The sequence below is a fragment of the Castor canadensis genome, chromosome 8, assembly GCF_047511655.1.
Source record: "Castor canadensis chromosome 8, mCasCan1.hap1v2, whole genome shotgun sequence".
NCBI classification, from domain to species: Eukaryota; Metazoa; Chordata; class Mammalia; order Rodentia; family Castoridae; genus Castor; species Castor canadensis.
The window spans coordinates 48,214,988-48,239,262 of NC_133393.1; the positions used below are offsets into that span (position 1 = coordinate 48,214,988).

The following is a 24,275-nucleotide window of genomic DNA, read 5'->3' on the forward strand; positions in this document are numbered from 1 at the left end:
AGGCACTTCAGGGCCATTTGCCTGTTACCCCAGCAGCCAAAGGAGGAGGAAGAGAGGCACAACTTGGGGAGGGTGGTGGTAAGGAGATGTAGGAATAGGAGCAAGAGGGGTATTGGGAGAGGGTGTGTGCTCTGAATAACAGAGCAGGATGGCAGAAGTAAATGGAAACTCCTAGAAGCTGCTCTGAGTGCTTCAGCTGTCAAGAAGGGGAGGAGAAAACCCTGTGCAACTGGGAGGAGGGTGGGAGCTGTTAGGAAGTTATTTAAAGGCGAACTTTCTGATCCTTTTTCCTGTGTCCTTTTGAGGAAGTACCCAGACACACAGAGCCAGTCAACTAGGGCCCGTCGGGCAGGGAGCACACTCAGGTAAGCAGCCCAGCTGCATGGCACAGCCCTGCACCCTGGACCCTGTGGCTGACTGCAGCTGACCCCCTGCACCTTGGCTTTCCTGCAAGCCCTCAGTTGCTCCAGAATGGGGGGTTCATTTCCAGCTCTTCCCCCCTGACTTTGCCCTGTTCAGCCTCATTTCTGAGCAGCGCTTCCTTTAGGTATTCCACGAAGTTATCCTGAGGGCATTGCTAAGAAGCAGAATGAGAAACACAAAGTGTTGAGGCAGAGGGCAGAGCCAGGTAGGACCCCTTGCTTGTCTAATCTCCAGCAGTCTCTGCCCCACTCTACATCTCTTCCCCCAACCCAAGGCAGGAGCTGAACTTGACCCTTGAACTCTGACTGCCCCAGACCTGTCCAGAAGGTCAGCTCTGGCCTGCACTCATTCAGCCAGGCCTGCCCCTACGCCAGCTGGCTTGCACCTGGGACACAGCATGGTTTAGCCACTTCACCTGTTCTCCCTCCCAACGGGCTGCTCTGTCTGTTCTTCCCAAACCCTGCCCTCCCCAGCAATCCCACAGCCTGCCTTTACTATTTTCCATCCAGAACTGCTTTTCCTGCCTCCTCTCCATCATGAAAGCTTTTCTCTCTCCTCCCTCCCTGCTGCAGGTCACTGAGGCTCTGTAAGTGTGTTTATAGGTACTTATGGATACCTATTCACATCTTATCCTTCCAAGCCCTCCCCCCTCCTTCCAGAACCAAGTGGTTCTCTTGACCTCAGCCTTGATGTGCAAGTCTAATCTAACTGATTCTACAATGGTTATTCTCCATCTTGGAGGGTGGAACTGGTTTGAAAACAGCCAGGTTGCCAGAAGTCATGACTAGGTGACCAGATAATCAAGGTCCAGAAACAAAGTCCCCCTTCATTTGGTCAGTTGGTCAACAAGTAGTTATTGGGCACTGAGGGAAGGTGTGTGGTGTTTAGACTGGCTCTCCGCCTGCACAAACTCCAGGCTGGAGCAAGGGCAGTGTCAGCGCCATTGACCAAGTATGTTAGAGAACAGCCTACTGATAGCCCGACTTAAAATTGCCACCAATCTCTCCATAGCCTTCCCGCTTATACCCCTCCATGAGGTTCTGTTTCCAAAGCAGTTGGCACCTCACACGCAACTGGATGTACTTATGACTCTTGTCACACTTATCCCACTTCATTGTAAGTGCTGTGTGTAGAAATCCTGTTTTCCTCTCTCATGTACTATTCCAAATACCTAGGTCACAACCTGGCACAGAGTGGGCCTTCACTAAACATTGATTGAACTAAATTGCAGATGTGAACACTTCAGAGGACAGTCCTTATCTAGACATGCTTACATGAGTTGACTTAAGCCTCATAATTTTCCATGAGATGGGCACAGGTACACATATGACAGTAATTCTTACAAAGTTACTGTCTTCTGAGGATTGGGGAAGGGAAAACCCTGCTCTCTAAAATCGTTTACATTTTTCATTTCTTCACATAACCCTTTTTCTGCTTCCTATATGTTTTGACAAACTCAAACTCTCCCCAGGACCCTCAGGGAACTGTATTCCATCATTAAGCTAATCCTTCCTGCCATATCTCAGTTTTTATTTATGCAAACCTCAAAATGTGTTGTTCAAGTGCTATCACACACACATTTGTCTGCTTCTCTATTTTGAATCCTGGTCTCAAAGGAAACTCATTTCACATTCCTTTTCCATGTCTCCTCCCCACCCCTTTTCCCCAAGGACCTTGTAAAGCTGAGAATGTCAGAAACTCCCACGACCACCTTTGGGGGCAGGCGAGCCATCCCACCCAACAATTCCAATGCAGCGGAAGACAACCTTCCCACGGAGGAGCTGCAGGGTTTGGTGCCCCGAGGTGTTAACCTGCAAGGTAAGAAAGCACCCTGCATCCAGGCCAGCCCTCTTCCCCAGCAGCTGCTGCAAGAGTATCCCCTGTCTCCTCAGACCTCCACAAACAATGGCCCAGCCAGTCTCTAGTTTTAAAGAAAGGACTCCAAAATGCTCTTTTGAGTTGTAAAAGCACCAGAGACTCTGATCCTTGTCCCAATTCTGCCATTTACTGATCTCGTAACCTCAGGGAAGCCTCTCTGTCTTTCTACTTCTTAACTGTTCCCTGCACAAAATAAAGGTGCTGGGTTTGTGCAGGCCTCTCCCAGCCCTACCCTTCTATGCTTTTGAGAATATTCTCTAGCTGGACAATTCCACTTCCAAAAATATTGTGGCTATGTTTGATTGTCTGTCTTGCACCTCCTTTATTCTCCTTCCTCCCTCCTTCATCCATGGCTGTGAATTTCAGAGCTGGCAAGAGGTGCCAGATTGTGACAGTAATAGAGATGGAAGCCCTCGATTTGTCTCCCAAGCAGCCTGGGGAGCAGGAGAGGCAGACTGTTTCCTCTGCCTCTTGCCTCTGCTTGATCCTGAGGGACCTGCTCTGGGTGCTGCAGCCACCAGCTGACCTTCTGTCAGCCCCGTCAGCTGTGACAGGGCCCAGGTGCCAGCGCTGGCTTGGAGATCCAGGTGCCATTCCCTTGGGCCACAGCAGGGACATTCAGGCTCATGTCCTTGAATGGCATCTACCTGGGAGCACTTTCTGTAATAGCATTTCTGCATCAACCCCAATTTTGCTCCTGAAGGTTGTTTGCCATTGGGAAGAAAACAGCCACTTGCAGGGGTGGGCAGACACAGTCACCAGGTGGCTATGTGCTTAAGTGACCTCATCAGAAGGAGACCAATGGTTGCAGGACTTCCAGTAGTAAAGGGAAAGGACAATGTGGATTAGCAACAAATCCAGCAAGTAAGAAAACTGCCCAGATGTTGCAGTCGGGCTTGATTGTGTGAGTATTTCCAGAGGACTTGAGATCAAATTGTGCAGAGGTATCTGCAAGTTTGGGGAAGGGGCTCACAGAAGGGAAGAGCTTCTGCAGTTGAGTGCATAGCACAGTTTGGGGGGGGCCAAGACAAACTCATTCTGAACTAACTCCCAGCTAGATGACCCCATCCTAAACCTCACCATTCAAGCTGTAGGCCTGAGTTTAAAAGGGGCATATAATCTCAGCCCTGTGTTATAGGTTAGGAAACAGAGGACTGAAGCAAACAGGTGATACTTACTGCTTCGCTGCCCTTCTTTTTTTAAAGAATGCATATAAAACTAGAAAGCCTGCAGACTCCAAACTGTCAAGCAGGTCTCCTTGCAGTATTCGGTTTTCTAGCAGTTTCTCTCTGGCAAGGAAGACACTGGGCCCTGGAAGAAGGGGATGGTAGGAAGAGAAAGAGAAAGGGGTATAGCCACCTTTGCCAGGATTAGTTATGAGACGCATGAACCTCTACACAGGCAGTGCAGGGGAGAAAGGAGCCCCTGTTTCGCTGGGTTGTTCCAGGACCTCAGGCAAGACATATGAGTGCCCCAAACCTCAGTGCCCCATCAGCAAAGCTGAAGCAATTCCTACTTTGCAGGTTGTCTGCAGGATCAGATGAATAGTGTCTGCCATAGCATCTGACCCACAAGCACATGACCAATAACGTGCAAAGGAGCCTATCCTCCAAGATCAGGTGTCACTGATTGAGCATCCAGTAAACACTCAATTCAACAGGGGACATGAGCCAACGGTAGGCCCCATAAATCTGGAATCTGAACAAAATGTTGCCAGTAGACTTCAAAATTGTCTGAGAACTTGAGCAGGTCATTTTATTTTTTTTCAAATCATCTTAGATTTTTTTAAAGATTTATTTTTAAAAGCAGAGGTGGGGAATAGTTTAATTGAATTATTTTGAAAAGTTAGTCATCATTTACTTGGTCATCATCTGTCCACAACCCAAGTGACACTCTGGGATATTCACGAGAGGCCCTGGCACAGGGATGCAAGGGTCCAGTGATTATTTATAGAATGAGTTCAATGAATGAAAACAGCCAGCCAATTGCAAATTGAGTGACTCATCATCCCTAGTGTCTTAATAATCTCATTATTAGTAGCAAGTTCCAGATTTCAAAACCAAGCATCCTTTTAGTATTTTTCACACAGGTCAGTGCTACATGCTGTAAGAATAAGGACTCTGAACCTAGAATCATACCTGTAAAGTCCCAAAAGAGTAGGGCAGAAAAAAACACCAGTGTACAAGCTGTCTGAACAGGAAGGCTGTCCTGTACAGTTCAGATTTCAGTTTCATTTTCCAAAAAGCAGGTTTTCTGACACTGAATATATCAAGTTCTCCCCATTTCACCCCCGCTAAGGGACTAGCTAGAAAGACCTAGTCCATGTTTATTTCATTTAATGCCTTATTCTTGCAGTTCACCCAGTGGCCAATAGTGGCCTCCAGGGGAGCTTGTTTCTCTGATTACCCAGGAGGATTCATTTGGCTCCAGGAACACAAATCTCTATGCCCAATTCTTTCTTTATTTTTTTCAATGATAGCCCTTCTCTTTCAAAAGCTGCTCTTGCGAAACTTACTGAGAAGCTCAGAGAGGCAAAAAGAGGAAAAGGAAGAAAATGCCATGGTTTCCATTTTAGTTTGCCCTATAACAAAAGTCCTGACCATACCATGTACAAAGTAAATAATCTAAGCCCTTAAGCCAGGGCTGTGAATATTTTGTTAACAATTATTTCAGTATAGTGGCACACACCATAGTCCCAACTACTTGGGAGGCTGAGAAAGGAGGATCACTTGAGCCCAGGAGTTCAAGGCTAACCTGGGCATAACAGCAAACCCCATCTCAAAAAAATGTTTCTAATAAGGTAAAATCTGTATCAAAATATATAACACATTATAAGGTTCCTCCCACACATGTCATGCCACTTAAGAAAAAAATTGAAATAGTTGAGGAGACTGGGACCTCAGAGTTGGGACCAGCCAGTGGTGGCATCTGGCATCTTTGCGTGCTTTTAGGGATCTTTAATGTCCCCCTGTGTACTCACTTGTAACCAGGAAATGTCTGTGAAGTTCTTCTCAGACTGTGGAGATTTGCATTAGTTCCTATTAGACTGTTTTACACTCAGAGTTGGTATTTCTACAACATATCTCTGCAGCCTTCCTGCTCTCAAGTTATCTGTAGCTAGAAATGTAAGGTGGCAGAAGACAGCTTTCTGTTCTCAGAGTTGTTAGACTCTGTCGTTAGTGATAGGTGATCACTTGCAGCAGTCAGTACATTGAATTCAAACAAGACAGTGAGCCTGGATCTAGGAAAACCAAATGTAGGTTGGATCTAGTAGCTTTCAGATAATGGGATCTGTTCCCAGCTGACCTCTTCTCCTTTTCACCAGTCTTTGTCAGAACTGAAACAAGGGACTAACCAGTTAGGGGTCAGTCTCTCCTTGGTGCAGAGTAAACTCTTTAGATTTGAGGTTAGTGAAAGAAGGAGAGAGGTAGTCAATGTGTGCTTAAGAAATGATGCTGCCATCCCTTCACTCAGTTCATGAGAAACACGCTGGTCAGTTTCTAACCACAAGAAGCTCTCAGTCTAATTGACAAAGAAAAGATCATTGCAGTTCCGTACAATAAAAAGTGTAACTGAGATTTATTGCAGTTTCATAATAGAAAGGAATATTTTGTGGTGTGATGGAGTAGGGAAGAAAGTGACGAAAGCTTCATGATGATAGGATATCCGAGCTGGGTCTAAGAATATTCCAGACAGATGAATGCATTTTTAACACAGGGAACAGTGTATGTCAAGTAGTGAGGACAAAAAAGACGAGAAAAATGGTGGGGATCAAACTACATGGCCTTGATCACCTCACTTACTTTTATTCTCAAGATAGCGGGGTACTTATGGAAGATTCTAAACAGCAGAGTCATGGTTTGTAAAGGTAATTCTGATGGTGAGAGAAGATATCCTAGCTGATAGGACAGGCAGACCAGAGGGACTTTAGCCCCTGGAGATGGTAAGTTTTGTTTCTCTCATTCTAACTCTTTCTAAGCAGCTAGCTGAATACTTCTTAAACATTTTAGGTGCAGGACCTCTTAATAGCAACCATTTAAAAATCAACTGCTGAAGAAGATGTCTTTAATCACTCTAATTGTGCTATGTTAAAATTTCAAGGATCCAAAAGACATGTGAGAAAGAGCCCTTTTTTCCTGTTTCTCTTTTTACCATAAACAGACCTACTTTTCATGCATAGCATTAATGGTCATAGCTTAGTAATAATATTACTAAAGATTGCATGGCGATTTCAGCTCACTAGGGAATTCCCAGAATATGAACCTAAACATTTAACTTATTTCAAGATTCCATCTGTGACAGGTGTAATCATTCTCAGAAGAATATTTTTACAACCTAGGGAGAAGATAATCCACTTTTTTTCCTATTAGGGAGTGAGTAGGAGGACAGAGAAGCAGCTGGCTCCTGAGGAGAGATTTTTTTTCTTTAACAGCCCATCTTCCGATGTGTTTGGAATTAGGCTAAATTGTGTTAGCTAGACTTTTTGAAAGCTGTCACTTTGAAAGAGCAAGCTGCCAAACTTCAAGCCATAATATCTCTCTCTCTGTCTGTCTGTCTCTCTCTCTCTCTCTCTCTCTCTCTCTCTCTCTCTCTCTTAAATGGCTTAGAAATGAGTTGTTCCATTTTGCCAGGATCTGGGATTGGACAGAGATGCAAATTCACTTCCTCTTTGTGGAAAATGGAGCCCAAATAATAAGGCTTTTGAAATAAGCTGGATTGTATTAGCCAATAAACAAAGTAAAAATCAATATGCCAGCTTAACACATGTTTGCTGGGTACCAACCACCTGGGAAGGGGCAAAATAGACAATAGAAAACACTGTGATATTTTCATGTATGCTTGTGGTTTATGACAGCCATCTGCAGAGTCCTTGCTATTATCTGGTGTATAAGAACCTAATACTATCCTTGACTTGATCTGTGAGTGACTATCCATGAGCAATGGAAGAAATGCTGTTTAATCAGTAGTACTGGGAACTTCATCTCCTTCCCCAATACATGGGGGAACTTGTACTATGATTTGGATGTGGTTTGTCCCCGCAGTGTTCAGTTGGAAGCTTAATTCATAGGGTAGAAATATGAGAGGTAGTGGACCCTTAAGAGATGGGGTCAAGGGAGAGGTCCTTAGGTCATTAAGGGTGTGCCTTTGGAAGGGATTAAAGTGGTTCTCGTGAGGCCCTGACTTAGTTCTCATGTCAGTGAGTTGTTACAAATGCTTGAGCCTGTCCTGTGATTTGCTCTCTGATTTCCTGCCCGGCAATGTGATCTCTCCCTCTGACAGAACATGTACTCCTGTCATTATGATGCCATGTACAATGGCGAGGTGGGGGGTGGGTCCTCACCAGAGCTCCACCATGTTATATGGATGGATGCTAGCCTCCAAAACTGTGAACTTAATTTCTCTTTTCTGTACAGTACCTCTTTTCTTTTTTTTCTCTCCTCTCCTCTTCTCTCCTCTTTACAGTAATAAAAAACAGACTAAGACACCTACTAAATCCTTTGTCCTGTTAGGCGATTACTCTAAGATGCAGGCAACAGATATCATGGCTGCCATTTTCTCTTCTTTCCAAAGAGCAAACCTCCCTGGTGGCTTTTCTTATATCTTAGACATTCCACTACAATCTGGAACATTGCTTACATTATTTCTTTAAGCCTTTGACCTCTCAGTGTAGCTTTTAATCTTCCATATTTTAGCCATTTTTCATTTTTTATGTCCTTTAGTGTGACAGTTTTTAAATGAAATGTTTTTCTTAGTTTAGATTATTTTAAGATGGACCTTTGAGAAATTACACAGGGAATTTTTACTTATCACTGCCTTAGTTTTTCTTCACTTAGACTGCTACTGTAATTTCCTAAGCTTTTTTCTTCCTTTCCAAAGGTATTGACTTATTACAGTGATGTTGCATTGGAAAATGAAAAGATTGCTTAAAAAAAGATAGTTTTGAAAACTCCATAATTAGAATTAAATGTTCTCAAAAGCATGACAATATAGACTACATTTTTTTAAAAACAAACTCTTTATGTATGTTTGTTTCACTATGAAAGAGACTACAAATGCATATGATTTTTAACTTAAGTTTTATATACTCAAAGGAATTCATTAGCACCCTTTTTCTTTGCCCTTTGTACCAAACAGCAAGAAGACATGGCATTTTTATTGCAGCATGAAGCAAAACTTCTCATTTGGAGGCCTCAGGTCAAAAAATCCCCATTAACACACATGATCCTAGAACTTGCATGTCTTAAGTATAAAATTGTCTGACAAATGATATTTAAAGGACTGGAATAGTTGTTCCATGGTAAATGGGACAGTTCACTTTAAAATGAGTAACCAGTTCCAAACCCCAAATTTGAAGATACTACATTGGTCCAAGAGAAAAGTGGTGTATCTGCTAAGGTGTGTTTCACATTGCTGCAGGCACAGTGACAAGAGGATTGTAAGCCCCTCAGGGGTTTACAGTTCCATGGGTAACATCACTAGTCTAAAGGAAATACAAAGTGCTAATGATACTATATACATTTACTGAAAATAGAGAAATGCATTCTAAGAATGGAGAGGAGAAAAGGATTCACCGGCCAGTAGAAACTCAAGAGAGCAAAGCAGGTGTGTCTGCACACAGCCAAAGAATGGAGAAGGCCGTGCTTGCAGGGAGGGCTGAAAGGCCACCTCTGGACAGCTTCTGGAGTGGTGAGGGGATACTTTACCATGCTGACTTTGCTCAGTTACTTCCAGCATGCACTCTCCAATACCTGCATTTTAACTCGTTGACTCTGGGGCTCCCCTTGAATGTTTGGTGCTATTATTGTATTGCTTTCAGCTATTGAGCATTTAGCATATGACAGACCCCGGGATACAGCATTCAGTACATTTTCTGTTTGATTCCCCTCACCAAATCCATTTAGCACATGAGGAAACTGAGGCCCAGAACATTTGCACAGCTTGTCCAAGGTCATGAAGACAATGCACAGCAGACTTGGGATTTGAGTCCAGGCGGTCTGGCTCCAAATCCTATACTCTTGTCCACTGTGCTCTCCTAACAACAGCAACAACACTAAACATTTAGCGAGAATATATTTGGTAGCAGTCACTCTGTGAGGTGGGTTTTTCATTCTCATATTAAAGGTAGCAAAACCATAGCTCAGAGAGATGAAATAACTTGTGTGAGTTTGCATAATTAGTAAGTAGTAGAGTATCTCCCTTAGAATATTCTGCAAAGTACTGATTCCAAAGAGAAGATTTTCCATGGTTATTTAAGTGTGCAAACCATTGTCCCTCTAGGAGCTGCATAGAGCACAGCAGCATATTAAAGTCTCAGGTCAGCACTGCAGGAAAGAAGCCTGATTACCTTTGGCTAGGCCAGCATTTCCCCAACTGCTTTAACCATGGGACTCTCTTCCAGTACCAACCAAACTATCCCACAAAACTAGCACTGCTCTATGCAAGGATGGACCTACTTGAACCAAAATTGCTAGACATTAACCAGCTTCTCTAGCCTGAGGTGTAAAATAGAAAGCCAGGTTTTCCTTTGCAGTGAGAATTAGATACCAAAGAAACACTTGAGTCTTCCCCTCCAGCTTCATTTTTCCTGGAAGGTAGATCTGTTTGGGAAGCCAAGGCATACAGGTAGTACACTCATTTTCAACAGCACAGGATCATGGTGGAGGGAGGGTAGGAACCAGGGAATCAATTCCTGGGAACTCTCCAGGACCTGCAAATTCATTTTCTATAGTGAATTCACCACCATTCCTCACCCAGAACAGGGCAACAGCCTCCTAACTGGTCTCCCAGCCTCCTGCCCTGACACAATCCAATCCCTCTTCCACTCTGTCCCCAGAATCAGTTTAAACTTATATTTTATAAATCTAATTATGTAAGTTTGCTGTTTCATATTCTGCACTGAATGCAACTCCCCTAACACAAACAAGGCTTTCTCCCATCTACCCTTCCACTGTGGCGCTGCCTCTTACCTTCCAGCCAGCAAATCATCTTTCAGCTTCTTTAGTAGCCATGCACCCTCTTGCATCAGAGGTCCCAGCTCTCTGCCCAAAGTGGTCTTCTCCATCTTCTTTTCCACATGGACAATTTACCACTCTTTGACCTCTGCTTTTTAGCTTAGTGACCACTGTTCCCTTTTTAGTATCTACCACTAGGTATTTACTTAGCTTGCAGTTGTTAGGCAACTGCCTAATCAATATTTATATCCATGTCTTCAATGGCAACATAAAATAGCAAACTACAGAAGTCCTGGAGGACAAGAAGCTGGAGAGAATATCAAATATATTGAATGCATACTTAAAGTTTAAAATTGTTTTAAGAGCAACTGAGGCCAATAGGAAAAGGGGAACAGGTACTAGAGAAAAGGTGAGACCAAAAAGAATTAACCTAGAAGGTAACACCCATGCACAGGAAATCAATGTGAGTCAATGCCCTGTATAGCTATCCTTATCTCAACCAGCAAAAACACTTGTTCCTTCCTATTATTGCTTATACTCTCTCTACAACAAAATTAGAAATAAGGGCAAAATAGTTTCTGCTGGGTATTGAGGGGGGGGAGGGAGGGGGCGGAGTGGGTGGTAAGGGAGGGGGTGGGGGCAGGGGGGAGAAATGAACCAAGCCTTGTATGCACATATGAATAATAAAAGAAAAATGAAAAAAAAAAAATAAATAAAATTGTTTTAAGGGCATAGAACAATGAACCAGTTCAGTAAGTAGATATTTAATATGAATACATGTACGACCTTAAAATTCAGTTGAAAAGAAGAAAACACAGGGCTGGGGATATATATAGTTCAGTGGTTGAGTGTTTGCCTAGCATGCATTAAGCTCCGGGTTTGACCACCAATACCTCAAAAAACAAAACAAACAACAACAAAAAATACATACAAGCATAAATGAATATGGCCAAAGAGCAACATGGGTGAGTAACTTGCAGGAATCTGAATTATAATCTCAATCCATGGCATGAGAATGTATTTTAAGGGTTTTGCTTCATCAGATGCTTCATCTAAATCTACAGTGTCCGAGACTCTAATGATATCCTGAGCTGAAATAATAGAAATATACTATTTATTTTAAAAGATGCAATGGTTTAATTGCATTTTATTGGGAAAACCACAACCAGAGTAATGTTCTTCATTCTAGGGAAAACACTTTGAGAAAGAAATTTACAAAATGAAACATATTCCCAAACAGAGTGATGGGTAAAAGTTCTGGAAATAATGTTGTAAAGAACAGCGGAAGAAATGGAGACTGTTTGACTCTGAGAATTCCTAAGAGCAATCTTTAAACACTTGAAGAGTGTGACGTGAAATGAATTGAGGACTTACTGTAATGATACACAAGTCGGGACCAGGACTCATGACTAGAAAAATTACAGGGAAGCAGATGTCAGTTCATCTTAAGAGGATTAGAGTTGTTTAAAAACAGTTGGCTTGCCCTGTCAGTCAGTTAGTGAGCTTTCTGCTTAGTCAGAGGCTTGAAGCCCCAAGTACAATATGTTCATAGATGTGGCTCATACCCCACAGACACGGCAGGTATACCAGATGTCTCAGAAAGTGCCTTTGCCTTCAGTGATTCTGTGAGGTTGTATATTGGTATATTCTTTCCACGGGTGCTGATAAATGGAGAACTGATGAAACCCATTTCTGAGGATTTAAGTTTTTTCTAATTATTAAAGTCTCTGCACCAGAAAATCTGATCACTAAAGTTGTTTTCAACCTAGGGCACTTATGATTCCCCAGCTCCTTCTTAGACTTGTTTAACACAAGGGATTTTGACCTTAATAAAGCCAGAGAACTTAGGAGAAAGAAGGCTTGGAAAAGAGAGGCCTAGGAAATTAAACATCTCAGCCCACAGCCTAGTGGGAAGAAAGTGCCCTTCAGGGGCCCATGTACTACGACTAGGTTCTGGGGTAAGGTAAAAATAAAACTCCATCTTGTACTTTGTTGGCTACAATGCCACAGTCTGAGTAACCCAGGGAGCACCAGGCCACAAGAAGTGGCCCATCAGAGTTCCTGTGCCATGAGCATAATATGACTGTAACCCCACTGTGTGCCAGGGGTGGAGCCAGGCTCATGGCATCACATATCACTGAGTCTTCATGGAAGTTCTCAAGGTTATTAGCAGCCTCATTTTAAAGGTGAGAAAACTCACCTGAGTCTGAAAGGTAAAGGACCTTCCCTAAGTAATTTTGAAACCTGAAATTCAAACTTAGGTTTTGATGAACTTTGAATTTATCAAGAGGGTTTCAGGACTCCTAGACTTTAGTCTAGAAAGAATCATAAAGAGCCCAACTTCTTGATTTAAGAAGAAACCAAAGAGAAAATGGAAATTCAGGGAACCAGGAGTCCTGCACAGGATTACTACGTCAAAGCAAAGATGTCTTTAGAGTATAAGACAATGCCTCCACATAGGCAGAAGCTCAGCAGTGTACTGTGTCTTCTGAGAGTACTATGTTTATAGCCATGAGGGAGGAGGAAGGAGAGCAGGAGATCAGGGCACCCCACACAAACTTCTCCCTCCAGCAGCCCTGTGGAACCAGCCTTCTAAACCACAGTATAAATGTGGTTATCTTCCCATAATGATCATTGGTGGAAGGACTGGAAGGGAAACTCACCTCCACGCAGAACTATCCTGTGTCAGACCCTTTCACGTTAACTTCATTTGTGTTGCAATAGGTTGTAAGCTGTTAGTCTGTAAAACAAATGTTGATGTCCTCCTTTTATGATGAGGAAATGAGTTTAAGCAATGTACACAAAATTAGAAGACTAGTAAACATATAACTTTTGTGTGTATGCCTCATTCCAAAAGATGGAGGAAAAGCCTGGAATTTTGGTACCAGACAGACCAGGGTTTGATGTGCAAGTCAGTCATTCAGTAGCTAAGGAGATGCCTGAGGAAATGGAAGGAGGCATACCTTGTCTCATAGAAATGTTGGATCCTTTTCTGCAGACCTGTTCCCTCCCTTTCCTGCCTTTGAGGGACCAGATCTACTTTTAGAATTACAGGAGGAGACATTTGACCCTTCCTGAGGTGAGAGGAGAATTTTGGATTAATGGCCAACTTTGTGCTCAGAACATCCCTTTGAGGCTTTGTCAGATTTGATTTCTCTCTTTTGAGAGATGGGAAAATTGAAGTGGCTGTGTTACATAGTGAGGCAGAGTCATGATGGGGAGAGCTGAGCATAACAAGACCCAGCAGGAGAGGGAATCTGAAGACTTGGCCTCTGGCCCTGCCTTCTCTGTGTCTAGATCTATAAGCTAGGCATCTGTCTCTCCCAAAGTGGTGTCCTGTGATCTGAAATGAGATCCTGGTTGGAAAAAGCTTAAATACTCTTTCAAAGCAAGAATGTTACAAGAGGCTAACTCACATCTGCTATTTCCTCCCTCCCCATATAGATTTTTCTTCTAAGACATTGCTCCCTTCCATCTTCAGAAAAATTAATCTTGTTTTTGAGTTTGCATGCAAACCAAAGTTACTTCATGGTTTCCTTCAACTGTTTTCTTCTCTTCTTGTCCAGACTACCTTAATGTCACAGGTGTTCACCTGTTCAAGGAGAAATGGGACACCAACAAAATTGATCACCACACAGACAAGTATGACAACAACAAGTTGATTGTCCGCAGAGGGCAGTCTTTCTACATCCAGATTGACTTCAATCGTCCATATGATCCCAGGAAGGATCATTTCAGAGTGGAATATGTCATTGGTGAGTGCCACGTGCAAGCCCTAGTCATGGTGGGTCGCACTGCAGAGAGGGGCGGGCACTGTGCACTTGCATTATACACAGCGTTATATTGAACACTGACTAGCTCAGGGACCACACTCAGTCCCTGGGTCACCTGTGCTGTATGATGTGTTTCATCATGCCATACATCAATGATTTAGGACTACCCTGGTGAAAATGCAGTAAAAATAAAATATGCCCAATTGGTATAAAATGTTCTTTGACTAAATTAAACAATAGTGTGGCATCTTATAGTTGTGACTTTTAATGCATCACAATGATTTCACTGGTCTAAAGTGCTGAAAACACTTGCAGATCTTAGCTTATGATCTCCACATATGCCTTCCCCAAAGTTTTGCTCTGCAATAATCTAGTCCCATGGATGGTCCATGAGAGATGGACCATCCAGTAAAATTCACTTAACACTTTGTACTCTGATCTTCTCTTGAAGATGGACAATGCATATTAGCTTTAAAGATTCCAGGAAGCACCAGTTAACTTTGTTTGGCCCAGTGCTTCTCAAATTAACTTGATCAAAGAGCCCTTTTATTAAATTATGGCTAGAACATTTGACATATTTTGGTAAACATTTCTGTTGGAATTTACAAGAGTATCAATAGAAGGAAATCTGCCTAAATTGAGAGGAAAAATGAGGCAATCGAGTCAATAGTGACTAAAGGTACATGATAAAATTCAGCAGCTATTTTTAAAATTGTTTGAGCAAAAGTAGGAAAAGTTCCTCAATTATAATAAAGATTGTTTTCTCCCAAACAAGTGAAAAAAAGTTAAATTGAAATATAATCAGAAATTAGAAAAGACTACTATCACCATCCTTAGAAAAAAAGCACTGATTTAAAGATTGGGGGCAATGTACAATATAGGGGAAATATCGGTTATAGACACTTAAAATAAGAAGTAAAACCATGTATTTCAATAATATTATGATTGTGTGTGTAGAAAACTTACCAAATGCAAGTGGGGAAAAGGCACAGTATTAATAAAACTTTCTAAGATGGCTAGATAGGACATAAATACTTGAAAATCAATGGCTTTTATCTTCTGTAGCACTAAGCATCTAGAAATAGAAATAAGAAAAATGTTTCATATACAATAGTGACTAAACTATGAAAGGTCAAACTAAATTTTTACAAACAAGACATGAAACCTATATAAAGCAGCTACTAAGTTCTAATAAAAGACACAAGAAAGCAATGAAAAGGCAAACTTGGTCTTGAATGTGAAGTTTCCACATATATTTTTCAAAGTCTTCCAAGGTGTTCGTCAGAGGTCACAAAATTTCGGTTAGAGGAATGCCTTATGACTGATTGCACAATATGCAACTATTGATAATAGGAACATGTTAGATACTTTGAAACAGCTAGAAGAGACGTTGTTTTATTGTTTTCAGTTTTGGGTTTTCTGAGACAGGATCTTGCTGTGTAGCAGCTGGTCTCAAACTCAAAATCTTCCTGCTTCAGCCTCCTGAGTGTTGGGGTTACAGGCATGCTCCACCATGTCCAGCTTAAAAGAGTAGATTCTAAACGCTCCCACCACAAAGAAGTGCTAAGTATGTCAGGTGATTGATATGCTATCTAACATGACTGAACAATTTTACAGTATATACATACATCGTAACATCACATTTACCCCATAAATGTAGACAATTATTGTTGACCAATTTTCATATTGATCATATTGATCAATATTGAACATGAAAATTCCAATACATTTCTAATCAGTATCTAAGTGGAGTTTTGTGGAATTTTTGTTTTTGTTTTGAACTTGGATAAAACATTCTTAAAGTTCACTTGAAATAATCATTTGCTGACAATAATAAAAAATAATAATAGTAGCAATAGCAAGTATGAGGCCCTGAGTCCAAACCTCGGTACCACCAAAAAGAAAAAAAAGGAAATAAGTAAGAATATTTTCTATCAGGAGCAGGTACCAGAACACCCTACAAAAGTATTTAGTGGAACACAAGACAATCCAGAAGCAGATGTCAGATTTTAGTGAAACTAGAGTAACTGTAGATTTTTTTTTGGCTTTTGGATTTCTGTTTTACTTTTTTACATAAGTAATGCTAGAACAAGTGGCTCTCCAACTGGGAGAAAATTTAGAAGGTGACCCTCATCTGATGCCACACACAGTCATAAATTTCAAATGGAACAAATATTAATATAAAATATAAAAATCTTATAAGATAATTTGTGAAAAAAATCAGACAGACTTAGATTGTCAATTCTGAAACTGTAAAAGAACATGAAAACTATATGAATATACCAAAACCCACAATGGCTATTTATATAACCAAATGACAAAATAGAAATATCTGACCAAAAAATCCCAAATAAAATCATTGGACAAAGGCAGATGTGGAAAATTATTCAAAACATAGATCATAGGTAAAGGTTTAACACAGAAAGTCAAAAAGCAATCTCTTATAAACTGACCATGTAATGTAAGCAATAGAAAACATACAAAGAATATGAAAAGACAATTAACAAGATAGAACATCAAAGTGACCTGTAATCACATGAAAACATACTTAAATTCTAGTAGACTATAGAAGCAAATCAAAGTAATATCCACCAGACTGGCAAAAATTTGAAAAATATTAATGTCTTTTGCCAACATGTATGCAGAAAAAAGCATACATTTGCTTACATGAGTGTGCAATTTTATACTCTTTTTAGAAAGTAATTTGGCAACATCTGTTAATAATAAAAATACATATTCCATTTCACCCAACAATTTCAGTCCTAGGCAACTCTATCAAAGATATTTGCAAACTAGTTTATAAGGCCAGGCAAGGTGGCTTACCTCTATAATCCCAGCTACTTGGGAGGCAGAGATAGGGAGGATTAGGTCTGAAGCTAGCCCCAGGAAACGTGGAAGACTCTACCTGAAAAATAAAAAGCAAATAAGAGCTGGGAGTGTGGCTCAAGAACACCTGTCTCACAAGCTCAAGGCCTTGAGTTCAAACCCAGAACCACCACCACCAAAAACAATCCATCTTACATAGGTAGGCATAATCAATTACAGCATTGTTTATAGTGACAAAAACATTTTAGTAGTGGAATGGTTGAACATATTTGCATAATAGCTATTTTAAAAATGAATGAGGACTGGGGTCAAGGCTTCAGTGGTAGAGCACTTGCCTAGCACACACAAGGCCCTGAGTTCAATTCCCAGTACTGCCAGAAAAGAAAAGAATGAATTAAACCTATGCCAGATGACTTCAAGAGAGGTAACTGAGTTAGAAAAAAATAGAAGAATTTACATATGACTCTGTGCCTGTAACTATACAGTAGTCCCTCTAATCTATGGGGGACACACTCCAAGACCTTCAGTGGATGCCTCAAACTGCAGATAATACTGAAACCTACTTATACACATGATATGATCGTTTTATTTTTTAATTAGGCACAATAAGAGAAATAACAGCTATCATCAAATGTAATAATTATAATGATATACTATAATAAAAATTACATGAATATGGATTCTGTCTTTCTCAAAATGTCTTATTGCACTGTTTTCACCTTTCTTGTGGTGATATGAGGTGATGTAATGCCTACTTAATGAGATGAAGCGAAGTGAATGAAATGAAGGCAGGTGGATGACATAGGCCTTGTGATGTAGTATTAGACTACTGTATAAGGGTTAATTGAACAGAAACACAGTAATCATGTAATTGAGATGGTGACAATTGACAAAAGGGCAGGTGACATTTATAGTGCAGATATGCTGGGCAAAGGGGTGCTTCACATTCTGGGTGGGAAGGAACAGAAAGTCATGAGTTTTCATCACACTAATCAGAAGAGTACACAACCCAAAACTTATGAGTTAAGGTCTGGGAATGTGGCTCAAGTGGTTAGAATGTCTGCCTTGCAATTGTGAGACCTTGAGTTCAAACCCCAGCACTAAAAAAAAAAAAGCAACCTATGGGCTTGGTAAATTTTCCATTTAATATTTTCAGACTGAGATTGGCTAAAGATAACCAAAACTGTGGAAAGAGAAATTGTAGACCAGGGGAGACTGCTGTTTGTGCTCATAGATCTACCTGTACATTGCTGTGAGTACAAAAGAGAATAGGAAAGACTCCAATAGGTACAAACATGGATTTTAGTCGGGGTGTAGTCAAAATAAGGGGAAAAGAAGCAAAGAAGGGAATAAGCAAGAAAAGGAGAAAAAAGGCAAAGATGATATGATTATATGTATTCAAAACTAGTGATATGTGGAATATATAGTTAAGAAATTGAACTAAAAATAAACACTTTTTTAGGAAAAAAAATCTCTGATCCCAAGTACAAGAAATACAGTTCCTGCTCACTTGCATTTACAAGTGCAAATTGGCGTATAAATGTGTGAAAGCATTTGGTTGAGTCCAGAGTGGAAGTAGGGGATGGAGAAAAGCTATCTCTATGTCAGAATAAATAGCACTCAGGCAGTTCATGGGGTCCTGCACAGCACTGCTTGTTATCCCAGTTGTGGGTGAGAGGAGAGAATGCTAAATTACTATTCCTATATTTAAGCAAAGTGAACCAATCACAATTTGATTACATTTTAGGTATAAACGATTATTGTTAATGCACATTTTAAGTATTTTTAGTAGTGGTGGAGAGTTTGCTACTATCCAGGTGAGGGAAGCTAATATTGCTAATGTTATTTTTAAAATCTGGTGAGAACTTATTTTTATTTCTCCTTCAGTTCATTATCTCTTTTCTTTGTGCACACGTCTGAGTGTCTAGTTGACCACAAGGCAGACACTTGATTAATATGCCTTTGACACATTCGTAATGGAATGTCACTCTGTACCTGTGCATGGCAACTAACACTCATCTGAAACCCTGCCCACAGTTTTGCTCCAGCTAGCAGGAGATTAATTCTACCTTTATGGACAAATATTTAGGGCAGTAAGAAGTGGATGGGGAAGCTTCAGTCTTGAATTGGACTTGTCTCTGGTCTGAGACCCTCTTCCAAAGACCATTCAGAAAATAGTCATGAAATCACAAGTCTTAGACTGAGTTCCTAGGAAACATGTTCTGAGGAGGAAACTAGTTGGGGAGTGCTCTCTGGGCCAGATCTGTGAGGAGAGAAGGAATCTCTGTGCTGGGCAGAGAGAGAGGACTTACTAACTAGGCCACAAGGAACGGCATTGGACCTTCAGATTTGTCCCATTTCAAAGGAAGAGTGTGGCCTTTATACCTGAGCAGTGACAGTCTTTTATTACAGGCTGCCCAGGGATGGGTTGTTTTTCTTTCTTTTTTTTTTTTCTTTCAGTACTGGGGTTTGAATTCAGGACCTCACACTTGCTAGGCAAGTGCTCTCCCACTTGAATCACTCCACCTGCCCTGTTTTATGTTGGGTATTTTAGAACTATCTGCTTGGGCTGGCTTCGAACCATGATCCTCATAACTTCTGCCTTCTGAATAGCTAGAATTACAGGTGTGAGCCACTGGTACTCATCTGAGAGGTTGTAACTGTAATGCAGTTGGTTTCCTGAGACTGAGGGCAAAGCTCTTAAAATAATTCTGTGCGGGAGAGCTGTCAGCCACCAATGCCCTCAGCTACAGAGAAGTCTGGGCAGCTGACCACACAGCACCCAGAAAGTAGATGTTTAAACTCTTTAAAATAAGAAAAGAGAAGAGAAGAGAAAGGAGGGAGGGATGGTGGAGAGAGAGACAGAGGAAGGAAGGAAGGAAGGAAGGAAGGAAGGAAGGAAGGAAGGAAGGAAGGAAGGAAGGAAGGAAGGAAGGAAGGAAGGAAAGAAGGAAGGAAGGAAGGAAAGAAGGAAGGAAGGAAGGAAGGAAGGAAGGAAAGAAGGAAGGAAGGAAGGAAGGAAGGAAAGAAGGAAGGAAGGAAGGAAGGAAGGAAGGAAGGAAGGAAAGAAGGAAGGAAGGAAGGAAGGAAGGAAGGAAGGAAGGAAAGGAGGAAGGAAGGAAGGAGATGGACAGAAAGAAGGAAGGAAGAAAGAAAGAAAGGACAAAAGAAAGAAAGAAAGAAAAGCAATAGTTTTATTCTATCAGTTCAAAGGGAGGGAAAAAACATAGCTAATTTTACTTTTAATATAAATATATATATATATTTAAAAACAACATGTATTTTAAATCCTTCTCAGAGCCTGTGAAGTACAAAGTTAAGCTGTAATCTGGCACATGTAGCCCTTCCAGGCATTATTGCATTAAACGATTTTCTCCTATCTGAGTACCGTCCAGGCTCAAGCCAGCTTAGCTTCTGAGACCTGATGAACTTGGGCACATCCAGGGTGGTATGGCTAGAGAGTTTTCTAATTCTGAATGTATTATAGATATAAGAAAAGGAAAATGAAAAATTCCACATTTGATCACTTAGTGTATGGGAGATAAACATACTTAGAGGCAACAATTGAAGGACCGGTGATGGGGGATTTGATTAGATCCCTGTCCTTTCTGCATCTCACATCATTCAGGAAATCTCAGGACCATCTAGGCTTCCTCACTGAGACAGTGCTAAGACTGGAAAAACAGAAGGGGAGAAGAACATTGTTGAGCACTTGCTGGGGCTCAGGAATAATTCTCTTAAAATGCAGCTGAATAATGCCATGGAAATTAGATTTTAATGTAATCCTTATAATGAAAAAACGACAAGTATCAAATGTAAACTGGAAATGAAGCTAAGTGCCCAGGTTTGCTTATGCAAGAGCACCTCAATATCAAGAACCCCAGAATGTGAAAATACTGACTCAAGAAACATAACAGATGATACCTTGTAAAAATAAACAATAATAGCATCTGTTTAAGCACTTCTTTTAGAGTGTTTAATGCAATTAGATTTATCAACAAAGATCAGTTGAAGCAATACTTTTAAAGCATATAATGATGGCTTAGAGAATTTTAAAATTACAGAAAAATCACTTTCGACCTGATTGCTTCCACTTTGCACTCAGGGCTTTGGTACTGTTCCATTCCACTTCCCTGTCACTTTCATGTTTTAATACCTTGAGTAACCTTTTGTTGCTGTGCTCAGAACCTAGGTCCTGGAATTTATTTATAAGTGATTCTGCCTTGTAGTCAAGCTCCTCCTCCCTCCTCCCTTCTTCCTTTCCTTCTTTCATTCTTTTTTTAAATATTTAAGCAATTGTTTTTTAAGAAGTTAAGCAAGATGGTGCCAGATGAGCCCCTGTGTGCTGGGTTCTTCCAGCAGTAAAGGTATGCAGGAGAGTGAGGGCGTTGGACCAGGGCCTCAGGAGCCTCTGTTTGATAACAGCCTTCTCTAACTGCCAGCAGAGCACCACTACCTGTAAGAATTAGGTGGGAGGTGTTAATGAACTTGAGGAGGTGGCTGGGGAGGAAAACATGCCCAGTAGCCTTTTCTCCTTTCCTCTCTGAGCCTGCAGCCATGACAAATCATGACAGGCTTGGAGCAGAGCGTTAATTATAGCTTTGCCAACCTGAAGCTGGAGCTTTCACAGTTTAGAAACAACTTGTGGTGTTAATTTGCTGTTACTTTAACTTGGGACCCGACTTCTCTGATACCCAGTTTTGAGAGAGAAAGTCATTATTTATTAATATCATTCTTAATGCGTCTTAATTGTAAAAATCAATGGGTTTGGCTGTGCAATTCCTATCCATGTATATATTGTGCTTCCCTAGAGGTCAATCACAGAAGTCCAAAGGCACTGAGACCAGAACCTCAGAGATTAGTTCCACCTTGGTCTCAGCCCTACAGTAGCCCCCACAACTCCATGCTTCATATTTCCAGTGACAGCAGCAGAAAGGGGGAGGGAAGGCAAGACCTAATTGCCTCCCACTGGGCCCACATCTTAAAGGTTCCCAACACCCCACCCTGGGGACCAGTCTTCCAGCCTATGGATCTTTGGGGACTCACTTAAACCATACCCATACCAAAGCAATCTGAAAGACAAATCATTTAGGACTGTGTCTCCCCATGGCTTTTTGTTTCAGAAAGTCCAGATAAATTCTCAGACTAATGTGTAATTTGCACATATATAACATAGCTTCTCTGTCAACAATTTTTTTTGCCCCAGGACAGCTGGTTAATACGTAGAGAAATAATCCTTAGACCAGCTCTGTCTGCCATTTTGTGCTGCATTTTGCTGAAAACAGGCAATTTCATCATTTTGAAGCAGCACTTCCATAGGATTTCATTGCACATTTTTGTTCTGTGAGTTTCTGCATTGATGATCAACGTGTCCATGTGTAAGCATCTGTGCGGAGTGATTAATAATGGCATCTAAGAAACTAGGGCAGTGCTTCCCAGGGCGTTTCCCTATGGACACCTGTCGTGAGATGCTCCTTGGGAAAAGGAAAAGTTCGGTAGTCAAATGCATCTGGAGCGTGCTGTGCTTGCGTGCCTTCTCAGAGTCCCAACACACTTCCATACATGAAAGGCTCTGAGGAGGCACACAGTCGAAAATGAATCTTGTTCAGCCAACAGTTCCACAAGTTGTTTTACTATAAACTCTACCCTACTGCATTTTTATTTTTTGTGATTCACTCTGCTAAAATGTAGAACTTGCCCTAGGAAAAGCCAAAGTGCAGCTGTCTATTTCACCTCTTCTGGAGAATTCTGGGGAGGGAGGACCAGGAGCGTGTGTGGATTCACAGTCATCTATGGGAAGTTATTGTCGTGCCCACTTTTTTCTTTTTGACAATTAAGATTTTTGTGCCAACAATAAATACACTCTATCTATTTGGCATTCATATTCAGTAACTTTCTTTTCAACAATGATTTCTAACTATCCTTGTTTATATTTACATGTTTATCTGCCATATTTTTCTTTGTCTTCTTTCACCATAAGGCCCCACCTCTTTCCTCTTGACTATGTTAATTGAAGTCTTATTGAGCACTGTGCATGTACAAAGCACCACCCTGGGTCTATAGCAGTAAGATGTCCCCTGCCTTCAGAGGGTCCAGGGTCTGAGCTAGGGACTGGGTGCAGTGCCAGCTGCGTGAACAACATGACTGCAAGGCACCTCGGACACGGTGAGGACAGTTAGCAGAATCCCCTAGGAAGTGCTTTTTGAGCTGAGTCTCAAAGGATGAGCAGGAGTTCACCCAGTGGAGTGGAAAACACATCTATTCTAGAACAAAAAGAGAATGATGTGTGGAGCACAGAAACTTGGAAACAGGTTGATGGCTTTGTACAACTTGATCAGAAGTTAAGACATTGTTGTTTAAATAATAAGAGTCTACATAGAAGAGTGTGGAGTGCAAAAACCATCAAGGTATCTTGCACTTTTTATATTCCTGTGGCAGAAGTATGGAAGATAAATTGCGTTTGGTGTCAGGAACATTTGTAAGTGACCTGGGGTGGGCAGGATCACTGAAAAATGACAGGATAAAAGTGTGCTGCCTGATTCTCTATAATTTTCCTTCTCTTTTCCCCAAAGGAATCTATATTTACTTTTAAAACAAAAAGTAGCTTTAAAAACGTGATTTTTTTCCTTCCTTTGCATAGTACCACAAGGTTCACCTGAAGCACTGTGGTTTGAGGATGCATGGGCTCCAGGCAACTGCCCCCTTCCACTTTTGGGGTCATTTTATGACAAACCTCACTCAATGGGAGGCCGGGAGCAGAGTGGGGTAGGGGGTCTAGACTCAGCTCCAGCCTAAGAGCCAAGATGGAGTCGCTCCACCCTCTGAATTACTGTCTCCTCATCTAAGCAGCCATGCTATGGTCTGGATGAGTGGCCCCCGAAGGCCCAGGTGTTAAGGGCTCAGTCTCCAGGGGCACTACTGGAAGGTGGTGGAACCTTTAAGAGATGAGGCCAAGTGGGAGACTTTAGGTCATAGAAGGCATGCTCTCGAAGGGGATTGGGGGGCTCTAGTTTCTTCCTCATTCTTTCTTGGCTGATCAGATAACCAGTCTTTCTCCACATATTCTCTTACCATGATCCCTTCCTTGACCAGACCCAACTAAAACCTGCAAACACATGATCCAAAATAAACCTTTTCTCTTTATAAGTTAATTGTCTTAGGTGTTTTGTTATAGTAATGTGATACCAGCCAATACAAGCCATTTATGGGTTAAAGGACACAATATATATGAAAATACCTTTTTATCCTCACAACAAAACAGGGAAATAGGGAGAGTAGAGAGAAATCTCATTGAAATCTGGAACAGAAGTTCACAGAGTTAAGGGATTATACTGAGGGTTATAGGCAGAGGATTTGCACAGATATTTCTGAAAAAAAGAGCTACAATGACCAACAGCTATGTGAAAATAAGCTCAGCATATTT

General features: G+C 41.3%; 1 protein-coding gene and 1 long non-coding RNA gene across 3 annotated transcripts in view; one reads left to right on the forward strand and one right to left on the reverse strand.

The window, feature by feature from the left end:
- The first annotated feature begins 211 nt into the window (after positions 1-211).
- Positions 212-24,275, forward strand: part of F13a1 (coagulation factor XIII A chain) — a 159,130-nt gene continuing 135,066 nt past the window's right edge. The window contains exons 1-4 of one of the 2 annotated variants that reach the window (XM_020185020.2): positions 297-365; positions 548-628; positions 2,094-2,241; positions 13,820-14,008. In XM_020185020.2, the coding sequence (XP_020040609.1) occupies positions 2,112-2,241; positions 13,820-14,008 (319 nt within the window). In that variant the 5' untranslated portion in view covers positions 297-365; positions 548-628; positions 2,094-2,111. Of the gene's footprint in view, positions 366-547; positions 629-2,093; positions 2,242-13,819; positions 14,009-24,275 lie in introns of both variants that reach the window. The other variant, XM_020185019.2, reaches the window with a different exon arrangement.
- The window catches only part of LOC141425701 (uncharacterized), a 40,702-nt gene continuing 33,132 nt past the window's right edge, over positions 16,706-24,275 (reverse strand). Inside the window, exon 3 of the long non-coding RNA XR_012450762.1 lies at positions 16,706-16,931. This is a non-coding gene — a long non-coding RNA (uncharacterized lncRNA). The remainder of the gene's footprint in view (positions 16,932-24,275) is intronic.